We start from the raw sequence: 24297 nt of genomic DNA on the forward strand, positions 1-24297 counted from the left end.
CATACCTTTATTTACAGTTTCCTTAACAAAAATTCTCATTTCCCTTCTTATTCATTACCTCTCAAAATCCAATGTAAATTTCTTCTCCTCCAGAAAGTTTTCCTACACCAATCTCTACTGTCTCTAACTTCCATTGCATTTGATCTTTTGACTGCACAATTCTCCATACTAGTATAATGTATCATGTATCATTAATGTAAAAGCTGTTACACACACTACTGTGTTGTGCAGTAATAAAAATGTGCATATAGTCTCCCCAATTCACCTGAAATTCCTCATGGCCTATCTGTACCCTCTAGTATCTATCAAGAACTAGAAACATAGTAAACAGTTATTGATTGACTACAATATAAATACCTTGCACCAACCACAATGTCACCATTGTCTAGTACACAGCAGCACCATATAGACTGAGCTGGAAGTCTGATTGTTTGAGCACATTCCCCATGTTTCCAGATTCTCAGAGATCTGTCTTCTGCTGTTGTCACAAAATCTAAAATTAACAAATGCAGGAAAAATTAGTGTTAATAAATAAAATTAAATACATTTATATATATCATCTTTCTAGATAGGTACCCTGACTTTTTAACCCCCAAATGTTAAAATTATAGTTTTATTTGCACCATAAACAAATGCAAAAATTCTCTTTTTATACATTTCACATCTTATGTACCATACCTTGTACCATTACATTATACAAAACCTTTCCTCAGACACCCATGATCTTTTTACTACACAACTAATTTAAATTAATATAAACATGACCATACAATTTCTTCCTTTAGGAAAAAGATATTCATGAAATGAAGTTAATAAATTATTCAAGTCACAGATAGTAAATCCATTTAAGTAACCATCATCCCACCCCCTCCATCTAACGAGTGGGATGGAATATGTTCAATACATTATTTTAAAGACATAGCAAAAGGTAATATTACCTTTACAATTTGGAAAGACAGATATGCTGTAAATATAATTTGTATGTCCATAATATACTTCAAGACACTCTCCAGTGATTTGCCACCTTCTAATACTAGCATCATTTGCGCAAGAAAGAAATTCTGTTTCACTCAAAATCGCCAAACCTCTTACACAGTCTTCATGTCCTGTATTAAAAAAATTTTTCTCAATAAAATGGATTATTTGGTTGATGGTTCTATATAGTTCACTGATATTATAAAACATATCAGTAAGTAGTTACAGCGGATTTCAAATTAGATAAAGTCATATTTTTCTGTAGAAAGGCCTGGTAACAAGATGTGTAGTTCAGGTCTGACAGTATTTTTTATCACCAGTCTTGGGAAGTTATTTCATATTTATCATATCTTCTCCAAGTTATTTCCCCAAATCCTCCAGAAACATAATTTTCATCTACCAATTCTTCATTTCCACTTGGCAATTAATTTTCAACTTTTCTTTCCTGATAACAAGAATAATTCATCAAATATATAATATTAAAATATAACAGAAATGTAAGAGCAAACAGACCCTAAAACACTCCCCTCACATTACTAAAATAGAGAAAACTAAGAAAAATTAAGATTACAAAATACTAACCTTTATTGTAAACATGTAAACTTTATTTAAATATGAAAGAAAAGGTTGAGAGAGGTTAATTTATCCGAAACCACCCAATTAGAGGCCAGGCTAAATCTAGAATTTCAGTTTCCTGCCTCATTATCCCACCCCTTTGATCAACTGAATCACAAATATAAAATAAAGCCAAACACTGGTACTATATCAATGGAGACATGTCACAACATATATAAATGCAGATGTTAAAATGATGCAGTATCAAACACTAGTGCTTTTAAAAAAAGCAAAATTTTATGGAATGAATGTCTCACATTAAGTTCTAAATTATGTAACCGGGTAAGTATATATATTGCTTATCAAAGGATTTTAAATGTTTTCAAAACTTTATAAAATTTAATTTCTTTAATATTACTTGAAGCACTGTAGAAGGTGTCAGCACAATTTTTTTAAAGACAAATATTTTCTGAATCTTGTGATCTAAAAGTATGAATCAAAACATTCCTATGCTCACATTTATTGATTTAGATTAGCTATCACAGATTAATAATGACTTGATGCATATAGATATATTGTATGTACTGAAGCAGAAACAGAGGGATGCTTGGTTATAACTCATTATCCATTTTTCCCTTTACTGATAATTTTGTCCGCGAAAAGGGATTTCTTTCAGTATTTCCAGGGTGGTAATCAACTTTTAAGAAGAAAATAAAAAGAGAAGAACAATAAAAAAATCCACACCAAAAAGATAAGTACCACCTCCACCCTCCAATAAATCAGTGATATTAATATTAGGCAGTAGATGTGTTAGTGTAAGTTATTTAATAGCTGAGGCTTAACAGGACTAGCTAGCCAACATTAACTACAACATAAGCAAAGCATGAAATTTGCTATCATTAAACAACAAAATTCAGTAATACTAAAGACATTAATGATGCTTTCCTCCACAAGAAGATAATACTATTAACCCACTACCAGTAAGGCTTATACTTTGAAGTTTCAGGCTAAATGTATTAAAATGACAACCAAAAACATAATTGCACACCCAAAATTAGATATATGTAATACATAAAAGCACAAACACATATTATAGCTCATCATGTAGTTATCTGCTTAATAAGAGGTCCCACTATATATCTTTTAAAAAGATACTGAATATTAACTGTCAGAAAAATTATATTTATACAAATTAAGTAGCTCAAGTACACTGATCTTTCAAATACTATTTTCGAGCTTCTAAATGTTTGAGAAAAGAAAAACATATGCATAAATAATAAACTATGAGGTTATAAAAGTTACGTACTCTGATCTTACCCAAAAAAGTCTTCTCACATCTTCCAGCCTTCCACAGTTTAATAGTCTTGTCTGCTGCTCCAGTCAACATTAAGCCCTGTTCAGGTAATATCTTTACTGCCCATACTGCAGCTGTATGACCCTATGAGTAAAATGGGTGTCCATTTAAGTAGCCACAGAATCTTTATTTTTATCATCTACAGTATTCACACAGAACTCTACCTGTAAAGTCATCATGCATTTGTCATTCAGCCAGACTTTAGCCGTGGTATCCCATGAGCCACTAAGTAATGTCCCAAATTTTCCAGATGAAAGACTACAAACTAGAAAAAGAAAGCCATTAGTTAACACATTTTCATGTACAAAAAATGCTCACCTTGCTAGTTATTAACTAGTTATTAAAGTATTGCAACTTTAAAAACACTTCCTCAAGTGACAATATCTTAGCCAAAAGGCTTAATTCACAGGAAATACGGTAGAGTACAGTAGTCAAGAGTACAGACTGGTGCCAGACTGCCACCTGGGAGTAAATCCTAGCTGTGCTGCTTATGAGCTGTGTGACCAAAAGTATATTAATTAATCTCAATTTCACATATATAAAGGGCTGCACAATCTCTTCCAGCTCTAAGAAATTACGATAGATGATGATGCAAACCATTTTGAAATGTTGCTTATATAGGTATTTCGGGTTACTTTAATTAAAATGACCAAAAAAAAAAAAAAATGGAGCCAAGCTAAATTTTCAACAGTAATGGAATGGTTAATTAAATGTATTAATATCTTGATATAAAATTATGCATGCTAAAAATTACAAATATGAAAGACTATCTAAAAACAAAACAACAAAGATAATTCTGGTGAAAAATGGCAAACTGTTCATGGTATTAATCTACTAGGACAAAGAATCAAGAAAATGATGTAACTGACTTAGCAAAATGGAGGAAGCTATAATTTAAACACCAACAGAGAAGTGATTGGAAGCAAAGCACCTGGTCCCACAGAACTCCCATGAGACTCAGCACCCAGCCACTAGGTATCATAGAGAGTTAAGGCAAGGACTTGCAAAGTGAAGAGAGTGATTGAAAATCTGTATATGACCCAGTGAAACCCTGGATCTCTTCCTCTAGCGTACATAATCACAAACTCATCCACTGCAGGAGACTGGAAGTTATTCTCTGTAGGAACTGAAGTAGAGTTTCCAAGCTCTCTGGCTGCCAGGCATAATAAAAGGCTGGCGTGAGGAGCCCTATCAAACAGGGCGAATAAGTGGAAAGTCTACATCCTGAAAAGTGGTACTTACAGATGCCCTGTTCCCACAATACCAGCAGCTAGGCATATGTTCCTCCCCACCCGGGAAATAGGCAGGAAGATTCTTCTCTAAAGGTTTGAACAATGTTAAGGAACTCCAGATGCTTACATTTGAAAATGTCACCTAAAAGGTCAGAACACCATTTGATCAAGCTATAATGAAGCCCACGAATCACCAAACTCCATCTACACAGGCTAAAAAATTTCCAATCAACATTTTGTCCTCTATTCTTATTATGATTGGCCAATCTAGGACTACCAGCCATTTGATAAAAGCCTTCAATGTGGTAGGAAAAAAAAAACAGAGAAACTGGAAAAAAAAAAAAGGGTGGTTTGGGAAATTTAGAGGAAAAAAAATCTAATTTAAGGAAGCAGAAAAAAAACTTTGAACTATATCTGCAAATAGATAAGATATATAAAAAAGAATAATGACAGAACAAGAAAAATAAAAGTTAAAAATAGACCAGACCCCCCCCCAAATGTAATTGAAAAAGAAAAGTCCCTTGGAATTAGACCAAAAAGGCAAAGACATGAAAAATGGGAAAGAAAAATTAACTAATATGGATTCCAGAATGAGATAATAGGGGAGAAAAGGGGAAGAGGGAACAAAGATACCCAGAAATGAAAGACATGAATATCTAGATTAAAAGAACCCACAAACTGCCCAGTACAATGAAAAGTGAAAGAAAGAGAAAGACATGCATCATGAAATTTTGCAACACTAGAAATAGTGAAGATCCTAACAACCTGGAAGGGGATGAGATTTCCCCATACAAAAGATGGGGAATACTGTTCTGATATTCTCAATAGCAACACCATACATTAAAAGACAATACTTCAGCTATTCCTTCGAAATTTGGAGGTTAAGTGATTTTAACACAGAATTCTATATCTCGCCAAATTAACAATCAAGTACAAGGGTAAGAATAAAGCCAGTTTCCAACTTGCAAATCAAAATATATCCAATCCCTATATCTCATCTTTCTTAAGAAACTGCAATAAGTATACTATATTAAAATGAATGAAATAAATAAAGAATGATAAAAAGATGGAATCTAGGAAATAGACTGGCAAAGGGGAATCCAGGATGACATCGTTAGACCCTGCCCAGGGAGCACAGAACCAACACCAGGTTACAAGAAGGAAGATTCCAGGAAAAACGTGGAACAGATAAATACTTTGATATGTGTGGTACCCATTAATGATGGCCATAAAATATTTTCTGTTCTCCACCTTCTATGTAAATGGTAGGATAGCCCTTCCCATCTCTTGTGGTTTTAGGCATGGCCACGTGACTTATGTTGGCATTGGAATATGAGCACAAACAATGTGTATCACTTCCAGGTGGAAGATTTTGGGACTGGTGCACATATTAGTGAGATTCCCTTCTGGCTACTCCACTGTCTGTGACAGCACCTGCTGAGCTGAAGCCTCTGTCAGCTGGGACCCGTGATTACAAGGAGCAGAGTCCCCTGCTATGCTGCAACGGATGTGTAAAAAGCAAAGCAAATTTTACTGTGTTATGCCACTAAGATTTTGGCATTGTCTGTTACCACAATGTCACCTACTGTACCTGACTAGTTTAGAAATTGATAGCAAATTGAAGCACTGCTGAAATAAAAATCTAAAATAGGTGCACTGGCTTAATGAGCCAGTGAATGGATGGCTGGTGATCTTATTATACAGTGAGGAACAGTTGGTAAAACTGCTGCCTACAATAACTCAGGACATGATGAACTGGTAGCTCCAAGGAAAGAGACTAGAAAACATGACTTTGGTAATATGTGGTGGTTGCTGTTGACTACATTTAAAGAGATACTAGAAGAGTGAGATGAGATCAAGAACAGGCTAGTTCTTAAGCAGGAATGAAAGAGCATAGTCCAGAAAACTCAGGGACTCGCAGGATTGGAAAAGTCAATTGCTTTTCCAATGATAAAATATAAAGCTGAGAGGGCTTTCAGTAGCAAAGGACAACTGAAACTCAGACACAAAACAGAAACAAATTAAAAGCACGGCTATCACACACAATGTTAAAACCTGCAAATGGATTCAAAGTGTTTTCAAAGCAAAGAAAACTGTCCTTTAGGACAAAATGGCTCAGGGAAAAGAATATATGGGTGTAGCTCTCCCTCCAAAGCCTGACAGGCTCACGGTATCAGCAGATAATTCTGGAGAAGCAGGGAGGGAGAGAGGGAAGGAGAGCAGGGAAGGAATATAGCAAATGTAGAGTAGAAGTGAGGGTACTGACAAAGATCAGACTGGGATGAAATGGGTAAAAAACAAGTTCTTAAGAGAGTTATAATGCCAAGAACTACAAAAAGTCTGTGGCTGTTTAAGACTTAAAATGACCCAAGCTTCTAAGGCATAAAGCAAGAAAGTTGCTTACTGCTCGAGGGAAGGCATATTCTTTAATGTGACCAAGGAGAATAATAGAAGGAAAAAAAAAAAAAAGAAGAGTCTCTCAGGGGGCCAAAGCAGAGCTCTGAAGAATATATCGACTGGGGAACCCCTCCGAGGGACTAGAGGAGTCTGTCAGAGTTGGGGGTCCTTGAAATAGCTACCCACTTGGATTTCAGAATGGCTACACATTAGAAATGCTATCTTGCATTTTCCCCTTTCAGAATGAGAGTGTTTGCGGTGATTACCCTGTCTCTGTTTCACAATTATATACTGGGTATATGGTGATAGATAACTTGTGATTTTAACTCACAGATTTCTGAATTTAAGAAGAACTATACCTGGACCTGATGTAGAAACACCTGACATCAACTCCCTGATATTTAGAATAACCGCTATCACCCAGAGATTCTAAACTCTGAGCTCGATACTGTAACTGGATGGGACTTTTGGACTGCCTCACATTGGAAGGGATATGAGTATATTCTCCTGCAGGAGGGAGATTAAGCTGAATAACTAGTAACCAGAAAGTAGATCGTGGTAGCAATACTGTTCAAGTATTTTTAGCACTCACTTTCAGGCACATGGTAGAATGGCACTTGCCAGCTCCATTTGAAGTTAGGCACATTCATGACACTTGAATTAGTCAACAGATGAAATGGTGGTGACACAGGCCAATGCTTTTAAGAGCCTGTATGTGATTAACTACATTGCCCTTTCACAGCTTCAACAACCACTGAAGTGCTTGTAGAGGGAAGGTCCTCATTGGTTGAGCAGAGACCCTTTACAAAATCTATGTTGAACATGTAGTGTAAGTGAGAAAATACCACTGAAATCTGGGAATTATTTGTTATTATACCATAATCCATCTTATCCTCATTAAAGTTGGAATATTTGAAAAAAAGTGATAGGATCTGTTGCAGCATGTTATAGCATGATCTTGTAAACGATCAGCTATAGTTACACAGGAAACTATGGAAAGGAGAAAAGGGGGGTCATTAACTTTAGGAATATAATTTTTACTTTGATAAGAATCTAACTTTTAAAGCTAAGTTTTGATAAGGATATTGGTGATGGTCATACATTCTGAATGTAATTATCACTACTGAATTATATATTTGAACATGGTTAAAGGAAAATTTTTTATTGTCTACATGGTATTACAAAAAAAATTTGAAAAAAAACCATAGCACTTTACAACACAAACAGTGAGTCCTGGCGTAAACTATGGACCATAATTAATAGTATAATTATACTAAGATTGTTTATTAATTGTAACAAAGGTACCACACTAAGGCAAAGTATTAACATTAGGGAAAACTGTGTGTCAGGGGGAGTATATGGGAGCTCTGTACTCTCTATTTGATTTTTCTGTAAACCTACAACTTCTCTAATAAAAAACTATATATACATGCATCAGATTGTATTTCCCCTATGTGTTACCTACTTTGTTGTATAAAAATTTTAAGTGACTTTCACACAATAAGAAAATAAATGTTTTAAGTAGAGGAGGAAAGTAGAAAATGAGAGTAGTATATAAAATGTGTAATGTGAACATGAGCTAGTGTTGGGCCTCTGCAGAGCAGAAGACAGAAACCTTAGTAAAAAAAGCTAAGAGTTAGGGAGTGCTTAAGATATATGACACACTATACAAAGTGTTTTTTTTAAATCAATGGGAACAGGAGATTTAAGAATTAGCTACTGTGGTGGTTTGGATGTGTTATATCCTCCCAAATTCCATGTTCTTCAGTGCAATCTTGTGGGGGCAGATGTGTTGGTGTTGATTAGGTTGGAATATTGGATTGAGTTGTTTCCATGGGAATGTGACCCACCCAACTGTAGGTGATAACTCTGATTACATAATTTCCATGGAGGTGTGGCCCTGCCCATTTACAATAGGCCTTGATTAGTTAACTGGAGCCCTACAAAAGCGCAGTCAGAAGGAGCTCGCTGCTGCAGCTGAGACAGACATTTTGAAGACAGCCATTGAATGCTGACACTGACATTTTGGAGAAAGCCATTTTGAAACACAATCTGGGAGCAAGGAAATGATAGCCATGCGCCTTCCTAGCTAACAGAGGTTTTCCGGATGCCACTGGCCATCCTCCAGCAAAGGTACCCTATTATTGATGCCTTAGCTTGGACACTATTATGGCCTTAAGATTGTAACTTTGTAACCAAATAAACCTCTTTTATAAAAGCCAATCCATTTCTGGTATTTTGCATTCTGGCAGCATTAGCAAACTGTAACAGCTAATAATCCTAATTTTCTTTTCTAAATATCTGATCTTGATAGTGGAAATTGGGGGAGCTCTTTATATTCTCTCACAATCAGTGTAAGATAATTCAAAAGAAAAATAAAATTATTTTAGATAACCCAGAAAATATGTCTCTTAAAATTTCTTTCAAGATCAAGGGAAAAAAATGAATTCTAAATTAAACCTCTTTCAATAAGCCTATGGAGAATTCAGCTTGCTTTGACTATATGGGAGAAAAAAATCCTTAATCTATCAAATAATACAACATAAAATAAATTAACTAGAATCATAATTTATAATGTAACTGCAAAGTGTTATACATATAGCAACTAAAGGATAACATTACCATACCACTTTGAAAATAAAAGTTGGGCTAGAAAGTCACAGATGGCATGAGCTTTTACACAATTATACCATTAGTTTCTTCATCCATTACTCGCTAATGTGACATGTTATAAAAAAAAAAAAAGGAAATTATGTTTGCTAATACTAGAACAGGAGATGACGTAATGATAAAGTAGGAATCAATCCAGTAGAAAAATCCCTCCAAAACATGAAGCAGATCAAGATGAATATGATTACATAAAAACAAACTTTTGTAAAAAAATAATGAAACAGAAAAGATATGACACATTAGACAAAGGATTAATAGCTCTAATTTATAAAAGGCTTAAAAATGGCCAATAACTCCATATGAAATTGGCAAGAACTTTTTATAGACATAAAAATGTAAATAGCTCTTCAATATATAAAAAGATGCTACCATCCATAATAACAGAAACATAAATTACCCCTATAGTAAAACATCATTTTTCATTTATTTTTACAACAATCTAAAAATCTGACAACATAATCTGTTGGAAAGGGAAACAGAGATTCTCATTTTTTGCTGCTGGAAATGCAAAAAAAGGTGCAACTCCTAAGGATAGGATTTAGCAATACCTAACAAACTTACAGATGCATTCACTATTTGATCCAATAATAGAGGTGATACCAAAAATACACTCACAAAAGAAGAAAATGATGTATGCACAAGACTATTTATTATGGCACTCTCTGTAATAACAAAAAATTGGAAACTCAGATGTTCATCAATAGGGGACTGATCAAATAAACTATAGTAGGTACAGTATTATGTAGCTATTAAAAAGGAATAAAGATTCTACATATTGCCATGAAGTAATCTCTGGGATAACATTATCAAGCAAAAAAGGTAAGGACATAATATTGTATATAATCTTTTATCTTCTATTTAAGAAAGCGGGAACATAAATATACATACATATTAGCTTATATTTTAAAAACAGGAAATTTCATTCCATCAAAATTAAAAACTTTTGTACATCATGGAAAATTAGCAAGAAAGTGAAAAGACAAACTATAGAATGGGGGAAAATACTTTTAAAACATGTATCAGATAAGGGCTACACACTCAGAATACATAAAAAAAAATTTCAATGCAAAAACAAAAAGAGAAACAACTCAACTAAAAAATGTGCAAAAGATATAAATAGACATTTCTCCAAAAGAAGATACACAAATGGTCAATAAACACCTGAAAAGATGCTCAACATCATTAGCCATTAGGAAAATGCAAAACCACCACAAAGAGATAACATCATACCCACAAGAATGGCAACTACTACTACAAAAAAAAAAAAAAAAAGCATTGGAAAAGATGTAGACAAATTGGAGCTTTAGAGCATTGTTGGTGGGAACGTAGAATGGTGTAGCCACTGTGAAAGCAATATAGTAAACCCTCAAAAAGTAAAATATTGAATTCTATTTGCTCCACGATCACAATTCTAGACATAAACCCAAAGAGATATTTTAAAAGGTCACAAACAAATACCTGTACACCACTGTTTATAGGCGCATTATTCACAATAACCAAAGCTGGAAACAACCCAAGTGTCCATTAACAAATGAATGGATAAACAAAATGTGGTACCTACATACAATGAAATATTTGGCCATAAGAAAAAACGAAGGGGGATCCAAGATGGCGGATTAGGAGACAGAGTAAAATTCTCCTACACGAAAAACACTACATAAAGGACAGAAAGTGCTCTAAAATAGCGGTTTCAGGGTTCCACCAGCTGGGCAGGGACTTCTACACCCACAGTGACTGTGTACTTGGAGAAACCAAGAGACTGTGTTCAGAGATGTGAGTTTCGGTCCGGAAAGCCACAGGGGAAGGGGCAGCTGGAGCTGCAATCAAGCATGGTAAGGAGTACCTTCCATGCTCCAGGAACCCACCTACTATCTAGCATGGGTGATAACCCTTTGCACAACTGCAGCTAAGAGCCCCTGTGCCACGGATGGGCCTTTGCAATGGGAGGATGATCATGGAAGTCGGTACTTTTTAAGCCCCGAGCAACCATTGTTGCAGCTGCCTGGGAGACACCCCTTTGCAGTGCCACAGCCAAGAGCTTCCTTGAGGGAACTCAGGATTTGGCTAGTTTGTGATGGCGCACACTCCTCCTGCACGGAAGCCTGCGGTGTGCACAGCTTAGACGCAGGGATGCAGCACGGAGGTGACAGGAGCTGTACACAAATCCCAAGGACTTGTGGGCCCACAGCAGAGACGGACTGTGGGGAATCTGAGCCACACGCATTCTGCAGCCCTGGGAATGGCTGAGAGTACTGTGTCTTAGAGCCGTCGCCCTGCCCAACTGTACAGAGCACACACCCCACCCAGAGGGTTGTTGGTCCCCAAAGCACCCGGAAAATTGGTGCATTGATTGGACCTCCACATGGTTTGAGCCCCTACTCAGTACACAGACGAAGTTGTGGAGAACTGGCTTGAGAGTAAGAGGTGGCTCGGGAGCGCCATCTGCTGGTAGGTCAGGGAAAGTGCGCTCCACCAAGCTGTACCTCTGTCAAATTATAGATAATTGTTTAAGTAAGCCTGCATATCTTCAAAGAAACCTATCAAGACAAGCAAATGCCAAAAGGACAAAAACAACAGAAAATTACAAAGCATATAAAGAAACAAGAAGATATGGATAACTCAAATGCCCAAATTAAAAAACCAGAGGAGACACAGAACTTACAGCGATTAATAAAAGAAGTAATCATAAAACACTAATATCATGGCTGGGGATATAAAGGATACTAAGACGACCCTAGAAGAGCATAAAGAAGAATTTGCAAGAGCAAATAAAAAAATAGCAGATCTTACGGAAAAAAAAAAGATACTGTTGATCAAATTAAAACGATTCTAGAGACACATAACACCAGATTTAAAGAAGTAAAGGAACAAATAAGAAAACGCCAAGATAGTTGTTGGAAAGTGAAAGCACAGAAGAACAAATCATGAAAAAAATAAAAAAATTTGAAATGGATTGCAGGGAAATGATGGACAACACGACGAAGTGTAAAAATGTAAGAATCATCGGTGTTCCAGAAGGGGAAGAAACGGGTAAAGGACCAGGAAGAGTATTCAAAAACATTGTTGGGGAAAACTTCCCGAACCTTCTAAACAACACAGATATGCAAATCATAGATGCCCAACAAACTCCAAACAGAATAAATCCAAATAAACCCATTCCTAGACATATTCTGATCAGACTGTCAAATGCTGAAGAGAAGGAGAAAGTTCTGAAAGCAGCAAGAGAGAAGTGGTTCACCACATACAAGGGAAACAACATAAGACTAAGTAATGACTACTCAGCAGCCACCATGGAGGTGAGAAGGCAGTGGTACGACAGATTTAAAATTATGAAAGAGAAAAACTGCCAGCCAAGAGTTCTTTATCCAGTAAAGCTTCCTTCAAATTTGAGGGAAAGCTTAAATTTTTCAGACACACAAATGCTGACAGAATTTGTTATCAAGAGACCTGCATTTAAGAGTTTAATTTTAAACCCCACAGTAAACACAAAGAAATTATCAGAGAACATGACCATAGAGATGAAAAGTAGAGTATGGGTTAAGGGAAATGGGGGAAGAGGCAATGGGGAGTTAAGAAATGAGTGTAGGGTTGCTGTTTGAGGTGAAGGGAAATTTCTAGTAATGGATGGTGGGAAGGTGATAGCATTACAACATTCTAAATGTGATTAATCCCACTAATGGAATGCTAGGGAGGGAAGGGTGGAATGGGAAGATTTAGGCTGTATATATGTTTCCACAATTGAGGTGAAGGAAAATTTCTAGTAATGGACAGTGGGAAGGTGATAGCATTACAGCATACTAAATGCGATTAACCCCACTAATGGAATGCTGGGGGGGGGGGTGGAATGTCCCTTCACCACAATTGAGGAAAAAAAAAAAAAAAGACAGTCTAAATAGATGACAATTGAATGCCAAGGATGACCCTGGATAGGATCGGACGATGCAGGACAGGAGGCTCAAAGGGGCAGTTGAGACATAAGGAAAAGGAAATATAGAATATAAGCTTTGCATCACTGTTGAATCTCTTGTACTTCTTAGCTGCGCTTAATGGGATTGCATAAAAGAATGTTCTTGTTCATGGGAAATGTATATGTCAATTATAGTGTTTGTTCAAGGATGTGTGCAGCTAGCTCTCATAGGTTCAGAAGACAGAGCAATAGATGATGATACGGAGAGAGGGAGGGAGGGAGGGAGGGAGGGAAGGAAAGAAATAGCGGTGTGACAACATGTTAAAGTTAGTGGATCGGGGTATCGGGGTGTGGTCAGGGAATGCTGGAGTTCTGTGTATGGGGTTTGTATTGTTTTTGCAACTGTTCCTATAACTTTGAATGTATTTCAAAATAAAATGTAAAAAAAAAAAAAAAAAGCAATACTAAAAGGAGCTCTACCAGCAGAGAAAAAAAAGAAAGGAAAAGGAAGTCTGGAGAAGGGCACAGAACTGAAGAGTTTTTGTAAGGGTACCTTAAAGGAAATAATGAGAAAGAAGACAAAATACACCTGCCAAATAAAAACCAAAGGATATAATGGCTGATTCAAGAATTGCCTTCACAGTAACAACATTGAATGTGAATGGATTAAACTCCCCAATTAAAAGATAAAGATTGGCAGAATGGATTAAAAAACATGAACCATCAATATGTTGCTTACAAGAGACTCATCTTAAACCTAGAGACACAAAGAAATTGAAAGTGAAAGGATTTAAAAAAATATTCCATGCAAGCTACAGCCAAAAGAAAGAAGGGATCACAATATTAATCTCAGACAAAATACACTTTAAACTCAAGGATGTCGTACGAGACAAAGAAGGACACTATACACCAATAAAAGGGACCATTCAACAAGAAATAAAAATCATAAATGTCTATGTGCCCAATCAAGGTGCCCCAAAGTACATGAGACAAACTGAAGGAAGGAATAGATGTTTCCACAATAATTGTGGGAGACTTCAGTACATCACTCTCTCCTATAGATAGATCAACCAGACAGAAGACCAGTAAGGAAACTGGAAACCTAAACAATGTGATAAATGAATCTGACTTAGCAGACATATATAGAGCATTACATAGCAAATCACCAGGATACACATTCTTCTCTAATGCTCATGGAACTTTCTCCAGGATAGATCATATGCTGGGACATAAAACAAGCCTCAATAAATTTAAAAAGATTGAAATTATTCAAAGTACATTCTCTGATCACAATGGAATACAACTAGAAATCAATAACCATCAAAGATCTAGAACATTCACAAATACCTGGAGGTTAAACAACACACTCCTAAACAATCAGTGGGCTGAAGAAGAAATTGAAAGAGAAACTGCTAAATATCTAGAGATGAATAAAAATGAGAGCACAACATATCAAAATTTATGGGTTGCAGTGAAGTTGGTACTGAGGGGGGAATTTATAGCTCTAAATGCATACATTAAAAAGGAAGAAAGCTAAAATCAAAGAACTAATGAAACAACTGAAGAAGCTAGAAAATGAACAGCAAACTAATCCTCAACCAAGTAGAAGAAAAGAAATAACAAGGATTAAAGCAGAAATAAATGACATAGAGAACAAAAAAAACAACAGAGAGCAGAGGGGCGGGGCAAGATGGCTGAGTGGTGAGGACTAGGTTGTAGTTACTCCTCTGGGGCAGCTGGCAGAAAGCCAGGAACTGCATGGACAGGACACTGCAGAGGAATCTGAGATTGGACAAACTTCATATAACACTCACAAATGTGTGGAACAGCTGAGATCAGCGAAATCTGTAAGTTCTCTCAGCCAGGGGGCCTGTGCCCCTCCCTGCCAGACACAATCTCAAGGGAGGAGGGGCCGCCCGTGCTGGGAACCAGGAGGGAGAACCAAAGCTGCAACCATAGATGAACTGAGAGCAGACACCTGAAAATGTGGGATCAGTCAGCCCAGCAGAGAGGAGACAGGGCTAGCAAAACAGCACAATAATAGAAAACAAAATAAAAACAAAGACTTTTTGTAGTCAGGTGAACATAATAGTGAGAAGGGCATGGCTCAAACAGAATCAGACACATAAAATGCAAATCCAGGGAGGGAGAGCCCTTGTCTGAAAAGCCAGCTTCTCTGCTTTCTTGATTGCTCCTTAATCACCCCAAACTCTTCGTCTATTAGCATTTCAATAGCCCACTAGATCTGCAAAGACTATAAATTGTCCCTACTGGACCCATCCTTTTTTTTTTTTTTTTTTAAATTTTTTTCTCTTTTTCTAAAACAATTACTCTAAGAAGCCCACTACAGAAAGCCTCAAAGACTTGCAATTTGGGCCCAGGCAAGAGCAGAGCTGAGATAGCTCTGAGAGACAAAGCAATAAGTCCAGTGGCAGAGAAAATTCGCTCAACACCATAACTTCCCAGTCCGTTTGGGAACTCAGGTATCATGGGTTGGAATTCATTAACTAGCTTCAGTCAGCCACGTCCCGGACAGGGTTAGGGTCACCTGGAGAACCAAAGGCTCCCCACCTCCTTACACTGGTAGGGGAACTGCTGGCTGGCAAGCGCCACCTACTGGACAGCATAGGACAAGCACAGAGTCTAAAGGCCTCAGACGAGGGTCTGATTTTCAAGGAAACTCCATACCCTGCTCCCTAGATCTGGGCCTCTTTGTACTAGGAAAATCAAATCCAGCAGCACATTAAATGAATTATACACCACGACCAAGTGGGGTTTATTCCAGGTATGCAAGGCTGGTTCAACATAAGGAAATCAACTAATGTAATACACCACATCAATAAATCAAAGCAAAAGAACCACACGATCATCTTGATCGATGCAGAAAAGGCATCTGACAAAATTCAACATCCTTTCTTGATGAAAACACTTCAAAGGACAGGAATAGAAGGGAATTTTCTCAATATGATAAAGGCAATATATGAAAAACCCACAACTAATTTCTTACTCAGTGGGGAGACTGAAAGCTTTCCCTCTAAGATCTGGAACAAGACAGGGATGCCCACTGTCACCACTGTTATTCAACATTGTGCTGGAAGTTCTAGCTAGAGCAATCAGGCAGGAAAAAGAAATAAAAGGCATCCAAATTGGAGATGAAGAAGTAAAACTTTCACTGTTTGCAGATGACATGATTCTATATTGCAGAAAATCCAGAAAAATCTACAGCAAAGCTAGTAGAGATAATCAATGAATACAGCAAAGTGGCAGGCTACAAGATCAACATGCAAAAATCTCTAGTGTTCTTATACACAAGTAATGTGCAATAAGAGGAAGAAGTAAAAAAAAAATTCCACTTACAATAGCAACCAAAAGAATCAAGTATTTAGGAATAAACTTAATAAAGGCCACAAAAGACCTATACAAAGAAAACTACAAGAAACTGCTAAAAGAAATCGAACAGGATGTAAAAAAATTGAAGAACATACCATATTCATGGATTGGAAGACTAAACATAGTAAAGACGTCAACTCTACCTAAACTGATTTATAGATTCAATGCAATACCAATGAAAATCCCAACAACTTACTTTGCAGAACTATAAAAATCAATAAGCAAATTTATTTGGAAGGGCAAGGTGCCCTGAATAGCCAAAAATATCTTGAGAAAGAGGAATGAAGTGGTAGGTCTCACAGTACCTGACTTTGAAGCATATTACAAAGCTACAGTGCTCAAAACAGCATGGTACTGGCATATGGACAGAGATACCGACCAATGGAATCAAATTGAGTGTTCAGAGACTCTCGCATCTACGGATAATTGATCTTTGATAAAGCAGTGAAGCCAAAGCAACTGGGACAGAGCAGCCTCTTCAAAATGGTGTTTGTAGAACTGGATATCCATTTCCAAAAGAATGAAAAAGGACTCCTACCTCACACTTTATACAAAAATTAACTCTAATTGGATCAAAGACCTAAACATAAGCACTAAAACCATAAGACTCTTAGAAGAAAATGTAGGGTGCTATCTTAAAGATCCTGTGATAGGAGGTGGTTTCCTAGACCTTACACCCAAAGCACGAGCAACGAAAGAACAAATAGACAAATGGGATCTCCTCAAAATCAAACACTTTTATATATCAAAGGACGTTGTTAGAAAAGTAAAAAGGCAGACTACACAATGGGAGACAATATTTGGAAACCACATATCAGATAAGGGTTTAATATCCCGAATATATAGAACAATCCTACAACTCAACAACAGAAAGACAGACAACCCAAATAAAAAATGGGCAAAAGACACGGACAGACACTTTTCCGAAGAGGAAATACAAATGGCTCAAAAACATATGAGAAAATGCTCAACTTCACTGGCTTTTAGGGAAATGCAAATCAAAACCACAATGAGATACCATCTCATACCTACCAGAATAGCCATTATCCAAAAAAACAGAAATTACACGTGCTGGAGAGGATGTGGAAAAAGAGGCACACTTATTCACTGCTGGTGGGAATGCAGAATGGTGCAACCACTCTGGAAGACAGTGTGGAGGTTCCTCAGGAAGCCAAGTATAGATTTGCCATATGACCCAGCTATTCCATTGCAAGGCATATACTCAAAGGAACTGAAAGCTAAGGCACAAATGGACATTTGTAAACCGATGTTTACTGCAGCATTATTCACGATTGCCAAAAGATGGAAGCAGCCCAAATGTCTATCAATGGATGAGTGGATACACAAACTGTCGTATGTACACGTGATGGAATATTATGCAGCTATAAGACAGAACAAAACATGGAACATGTAATAACATGGATGAACCTTCAGGACATTATGTTGAGTGAAGTCAGCCAGAAACAAAAGAACAAATACTGTATGGTCTCATTCACATGAAATAACACTAATGAACAAACTTTGAGAGTTAAAAGCTGATAACACAGGCACCAGGAGATAGACAGAGGGTAGAGATCAGGCATTTGATGCTGAGGACTACAGAAATGTTCAGTAGGACTGATTGTTATAGATCCCAAAAGACATAGCATAATATTGTGTAATGGTAGCAAAATATTGTAAGTACATGGAACAAAGATGCCCGTGAGTAAAGATGAAAGAGGTGAGATAGGGGAATATATGATACCAGAGGTAAAGACAGACGATGAAGATGGGGATTGTATAATTTGGCTAAAACTGGAGTGGCCAATGACTGTTGCTAAATGTAGAAATATAAAAATGTTCTCACATGTGGGAGAACAAATGAATGCCAACCATGCAGAGTGTTGAAAAAAGGATGGTATCTGGGAAAAAACATACTCAAAGCAAACTGGAGTCTATGGTCAACAATAACATTCCAATATGCTTCCATTAAATGTAACAAAGGCAATATACCGAAGTTAAATGTGTAGGAGAGGGGGATATAAGTGAGGATTATGGGATTCTTGGTAGTAGTATTTTTTGTCCTTACTATTATATTGTATTGTATGACATTTTAATTTTTCTTTTTATTTTATTATTCACCAAAAAAAAAAAAAAACCGCACTTTTTCATAATAATATGTTCAAGTGCTGACTGTGGTGATAAATGTACAACTATGTGATGATGCCGTGAACAACTGATTGTACACTATGGATGGTTTATGTTATGTGAATATATCTCTATAAGATTGTAGGAAAAAATATAAATAGAGGTAAAAGTGCTAGAGAAAACATGGAGAGAGGGATATACCTATTTACTGTTGATGAGGAGGCAGAATGGTATAGCCTTTCTGGAGGTCACTGTGGTGGCTCCACAAGAAACTAAGTATGTGGGGCATAAAGTCCTACCACCTCATTATGAGGTATGTATTTGGAAGATCCGAGAGCAGAGACATGAATGGACATTTGCACACGGTGTTTAGGGAGGCAGTATTCATTATTTGCAATGGGTGGAGGTGGCCTAAGGGTACACTGACTAAGGAACAGAATGGTGAACTGTGGTGTATGCATACAATGGAATATAGAGCAATTATGAGAAGGAATGAAGCTGTGAGACTCGCAACCAGGTGAACGTATCCTGTAGACAGCATGTTGAGTGAAGTACGCCAGAAACCAAGGCAAATACTATAATGCCTCACCAAACGGATTAACTACAATGTATAAACTCCAATTAAATCTTAGAGCACAGCCTAACAAGGAAATGATTACTGTAACGGTCCCTAGATTGTAAGCTCTTACAGCAGTCAAATCTATTCCTGAATTGTAATGGCTATCTTCAAACTCTGAGATGTTGATCCCTTAATGTATGTCCTGATTAGTCTCTGGAACATTGGGTATCTGGTATCTGTTTTACACCTGAAACTCAGAGCTAGAGCTTGGCAGATATGAATATCAGTATTAACGCATATAGCAACTGTTAAAAAAAAAAAAACAAGCTGAAATAGAGCCCAGACTTTAACTAGAGATATGAATAAAGCAGATCTGGTTAAGACTAGAGCAACTCAGGCCAACAGGTAATACAACTGATTATATTCAAACTTCAACTTCCATGTGAGACCAAGGGAAGAGATGTTTATTTGGTGTAGGATCTATATTTTCTAAACAAAATAACTTCTACAGTCAGTTTGTTCAAACGCTACAATCACATGGAACTTTGAATAGGAAGTGAGTTATGGTAGGTCTGTACAGATTACAATGAAATAACAACACACCCTAAATTTGAGTAGAGAACAAAAGTATATATTCATGGCCCCTCTGAAGACCTGGGGGAGAATGCAGAGGTGTTGGACTTCCTCATCTGGATAGATGCTGTTGTTCTCACAAACATTTTGGACTGACAGCTTGATGTGCTGAGCCCTCTGTCTTGGGGCTGGCCCCTATGAAGCTTGTTGCTGCAAGGAGAGGCTAAACCTTCTTATAATTGTGCCTAAGACTCTCCCCGAGTGCCTATTTGTTGCTAAGATGTGGCCCTCTCTCTCTAACTAAGCCGCCTTGGCGGGTGATCTGGCTGCCCTACCCACTACGTGTGACCTGACTCCCAGGGGTGCAAATCTCTCAGGCAACGCAGGATATGACTCCCGGGGATGAATCCGGACCCGGTATCGTGGGATTCATAACATCTTCTTGACCACAAAGGGGATGTGAAATGAAATGAAATACAGCTTCAGGGGCTGAGAGATTTCAAATGCAGTCGAGAGGTCACTCTGGTGGACATTCTCATGCACTATATAGATAACACTTTTTAGGTTTTAATATACTAGAATAGGTAGAAGTAAATACCTGAAACTACCAAACTCCAACCCAGTAGCCCGGACTCTTGAAGATGATTGTATAACAATGTAGATTAACAAGGGGTGACAGTGTGACTGTGAAAACCCTGTGGACTGCATGCTCTTTATCCAGCATATGGATAGATGAGTAGAAAAATGGGGACAAAACCTAAATGGAAAATAGGGTGAGATGGAGGGGAGGATGATTTGGGTGTTCTTTTTTTAACTTTATTTTTTATTCTGATTCTGATTCTTTCTGATGTAAGGAAAATGTTCAAAAATAGACAGGGGAGAGGTGGGGCAAGATGGCGGATTGGTGAGGTGTATGGTTTAGTTACTCCTCCAGGGAAGTAGGTAGAAAGCCAGGAACTGCGTGGACTGGACACCACAGAGCAATCTGACTTTGGGCATACTTCGTACAACACTCATGAAAACGTGGAATTGCTGAGATCTGTGAAATCTGTAAGTTTTTGCAGCCAGGGGACCCGCGCCCCACCCTGCCAGGCTCAGTCCCGTGGGAGGAGGAGCCGTCAGCGCTGGGAAGGAGAAGGGAGAACTGCAGTGGCAGCTCTTATCGGAAACTCATTCTACTGATTCAAACTCCAACCACAGACAGACTGAGACCAGACACCAGAGAATCTGAGAGCAGCCAGCCCAGCAGAGAGGAGATAGGGATAGCAAAAAACAGCAAGAAAAACTCAAAAATAAAAGCGGAGGCTTTTTGGAGTTCTGGTGAACATAGAAAGGGGAAGGGCAGAGCTCAGGCCCTGAGGCTCATATGCAAATCCTGAAGAAAAACTGATCTCTCTGCCCCCTGGATCTTTCCTTAAAGGTCCTAATTGCTTTGTCTCTTAGCATTTCAATAACCCATTAGATCTGCTAGGAGGGCCATTTTTTTTTTCTTTTTAATCTTTTTTTCTTTTTCTAAAACAATTACTCTAAGAAGCCCAATGAAAGCCACAAAGAGTTGCAATTTGCGCAGGTCAAGAAAAGAGCAGAACCAAGAGAGCTCTGAGACAAAAGGCAATAATCCAGTGGCTGAGAAAATTCACTAAACACCACATCTTCCCAAGAAAAGGGGGGTGTCCGCTCACAGCCATCATCCTGGTGGACAGGAAACACTCCTGCAGGTCGCCGGCCCCATAGCCCAGAGCTGCCCCAGACAACCCAGTGTGACGGAAGTGCTTCCAATAACACGCATACACCACAAAATTGGGCGTGGACATTAGCCTTCCCTGCACCCTCAGCTAGTTGCCCCAGAGTTGGGAAGGTGGAGCAGTGTGAATTAACAAGCCCCATTCAGACATCATTTCAGTAGATTGGGAGCCTCCCTACACAGACTGGCAGCCCAGAACCGCCCTGGTGGGACGGCACTCACCTGTGACATAGCACAGTCATCCCTCAACAGAAGACCAGGGGGTGCATGGCCTGGAAGAGGGACCCACTTGCAACTCTCAGGGGCCACACGCCAATACCAAGGACTTCTGAGTCAGTGGCAGAGACAAACTGTGGCAGGACTGAACTGAAGGATTAGACTATTGTAGCAGTTTTAAAACTCCAGGAACACCAGGGAGATTTGATTGTTAGAGCCGCCCCCCACCCCCGACCGCCCACACGCCCCTTATACAGGTCGGGCAACACGAACTACACACGCAAGCTTGGTACACGAATTGGACCCAACAAGACTCACTCTCCCACTCACCACAGAGGCAAAGCAGGGGAGAACAGGCTTGAGATGAACAGGTAGCTTGTGGACGCCATCTGCTGGTTAGTCAGAGAAAGTGTACTCCACGAAGCTGTAGATCTGACAAACTAGAGAGAAGGATTTCAATTGGTCTACAAATCCTAAAAGAACCCTATCAAGTTAAGCAAATGCCAAGAGGCCAAAAACAACAGAAAATTTTAAAGCATATGAAAAAACCAGACGATATGGGTAACCCAAGCCCAAGCACCCAAATCAAAAGATCAGAAGACATACAGTACCTAGAGCAACTAATCAAGGAACTACAGATGAACGACGAGACAATGACATGGGATATAAAGGAGATGAAGAAGAGCATGGAACAGGATATAAAGGACATTAAGAAGACCCTGGAAGAGCATAAAGAAGACACTGCAAGACTAAATAAAAAAATAGATGATCTTATGGAAATTAAAGAAACTGTTGACCAAATTAAAAGGATTCTGGATACTCATAGTACAAGACTAGAGGAAGTTGAACAACGAATCAGTGACCTGGAAGATGACACAATGGAAAATGAAAGCACAAAAGAAAGAATGGGGAAAAAAATCGAAAAAATCGAAATGGACCTCAGGGATATGATAGATAATGTAAAACGTTCAAATATAAGACTCATTGGTGTTCCAGAAGGAGAAGAAAAGGGTAAAGGTCTAGGAAGAATATTCAAAGAAATTGTTGGGGAAAACTTCCCAAATCTTCTAAACACCATAAATACACAAATCATAAATGCCCAGCGAACTCCAAATAGAATAAATCCAAATAAACCCACTCCAAGACATATTCTGATCACACTGTCAAATACGGAAGAGAAGGAGCAAGTTCTGAAAGCAGCAAGAGAAAAGCAATTCACCACATACAAAGGAAACAGCATAAGACTAAGTAGTGACTAGTCAGTAACCACCATGGAGGCAAGAGGCAGTGGCATGACATATTTAAAATTCTGAGTAAGAAAAATTTCTAACCAAGAATACTTTATCCAGGAAAGCTCTCCTTCAAATTTGAGGGAGAGCTTAAATTTTTCACAGACAAACAAATGCTGAGAGAATTTGCTAACAAGAGACCTGCCCTACTGGAGATACTAAAGGGAGCCCTACAGACAGAGAAACAAAGAAAGGAGAGAGAGACATGGAGAAAGGTTCAGTACTAAAGAGATTCGGTATGGGTACATTAAAGAATATTAACAGAGAGAGGGAAAAATATATACGACAAACATAAACCAAAGGTTAAGATGGCTGATTCAAGAAATGCCTTCACGGTTATAACGTTGAATGTAAATGGATTAAGCTCACCAATTAAAAGATATAGATTCGCAGAACGGATAAAAAAAAATGAACCATCAATATGCTGCATACAAGAGACTCATCTTAGACACAGGGACACAAAGAAATTGAAAGTGAAAGGATGGAAAAAAATATTTCATGCAAGCTACAGCCAAAAGAAAGCAGGTGTAGCAATATTAATCTCAGATAAAATAGACTTTAAAGGCAGGGATGTTTTGAGAGACAAAAAAGGCCACTACATACTAATAAAAGGGGCAATTCAACAAGAAGAAATAACAATCATAAATGTTTATGCACCCAATCAAGGTGCCACAAAATACATGAGAGAAACACTGGCAAAACTAAAGGAAGCAACTGATGTTTCCACAATAATTGTGGGAGACTTCAACACATCACTCTCTCCTATAGATAGATCAACCAGACAGAAGACCAATAAGGAAATTGAAAACCTAAACAACCTGATAAATGAATTGGATTTAACACACATATATAGAACATTACATCCCAAATCACCAGGATACACATTCTTCTCTAGTGCTCACGGAACTTTCTCCAGAATAGATCATATGCTGGGACATAAAACAAGGCTCAATAAATTTAAAAAGATTGAAATTATTCAAAGCACATTCTCTGACCATAATGGAATACAATTAGAAGTAAATAACCATCAGAGATTTAGAAAATTCACAAATACCTGGAGGTTAAACAACACACTCCTAAACAATCAGTGGGTTAAAGAACAAATAGCAAGAGAAATTGCTAAATATATAGAGACGAATGAAAATGAGAACACAACATACCAAAACCTATGGGATGCAGCAAAAGCGGTACTGAGGGGGAAATTTACAGCACTAAACGCATATATTAAAAAGGAAGAAAGAGCCAAAATCAAAGAACTAATGGATCAACTGAAGAAGCTAGAAAATGAACAGCAAACCAATCCTAAACC

At 37.9% G+C, this 24297-nt stretch overlaps 1 protein-coding gene across 1 annotated transcript in view; it reads right to left on the minus strand.

The window, feature by feature from the left end:
* The window catches only part of PLAA (phospholipase A2 activating protein), a 92061-nt gene that overhangs the window by 34701 nt on the left and 33063 nt on the right, over positions 1 to 24297 (minus strand). The window contains exons 3-6 of the mRNA XM_037798401.1: positions 3049 to 3149; positions 2848 to 2968; positions 939 to 1106; positions 358 to 493 (exon numbers count right to left, since the gene is read on the minus strand). Of these exons, the coding sequence (XP_037654329.1) occupies positions 358 to 493; positions 939 to 1106; positions 2848 to 2968; positions 3049 to 3149 (526 nt within the window). The remainder of the gene's footprint in view (positions 1 to 357; positions 494 to 938; positions 1107 to 2847; positions 2969 to 3048; positions 3150 to 24297) is intronic.

The sequence above is a fragment of the Choloepus didactylus genome, chromosome 10 (genome assembly GCF_015220235.1).
Source record: "Choloepus didactylus isolate mChoDid1 chromosome 10, mChoDid1.pri, whole genome shotgun sequence".
Taxonomy (NCBI): domain Eukaryota; kingdom Metazoa; phylum Chordata; class Mammalia; order Pilosa; family Megalonychidae; genus Choloepus; species Choloepus didactylus.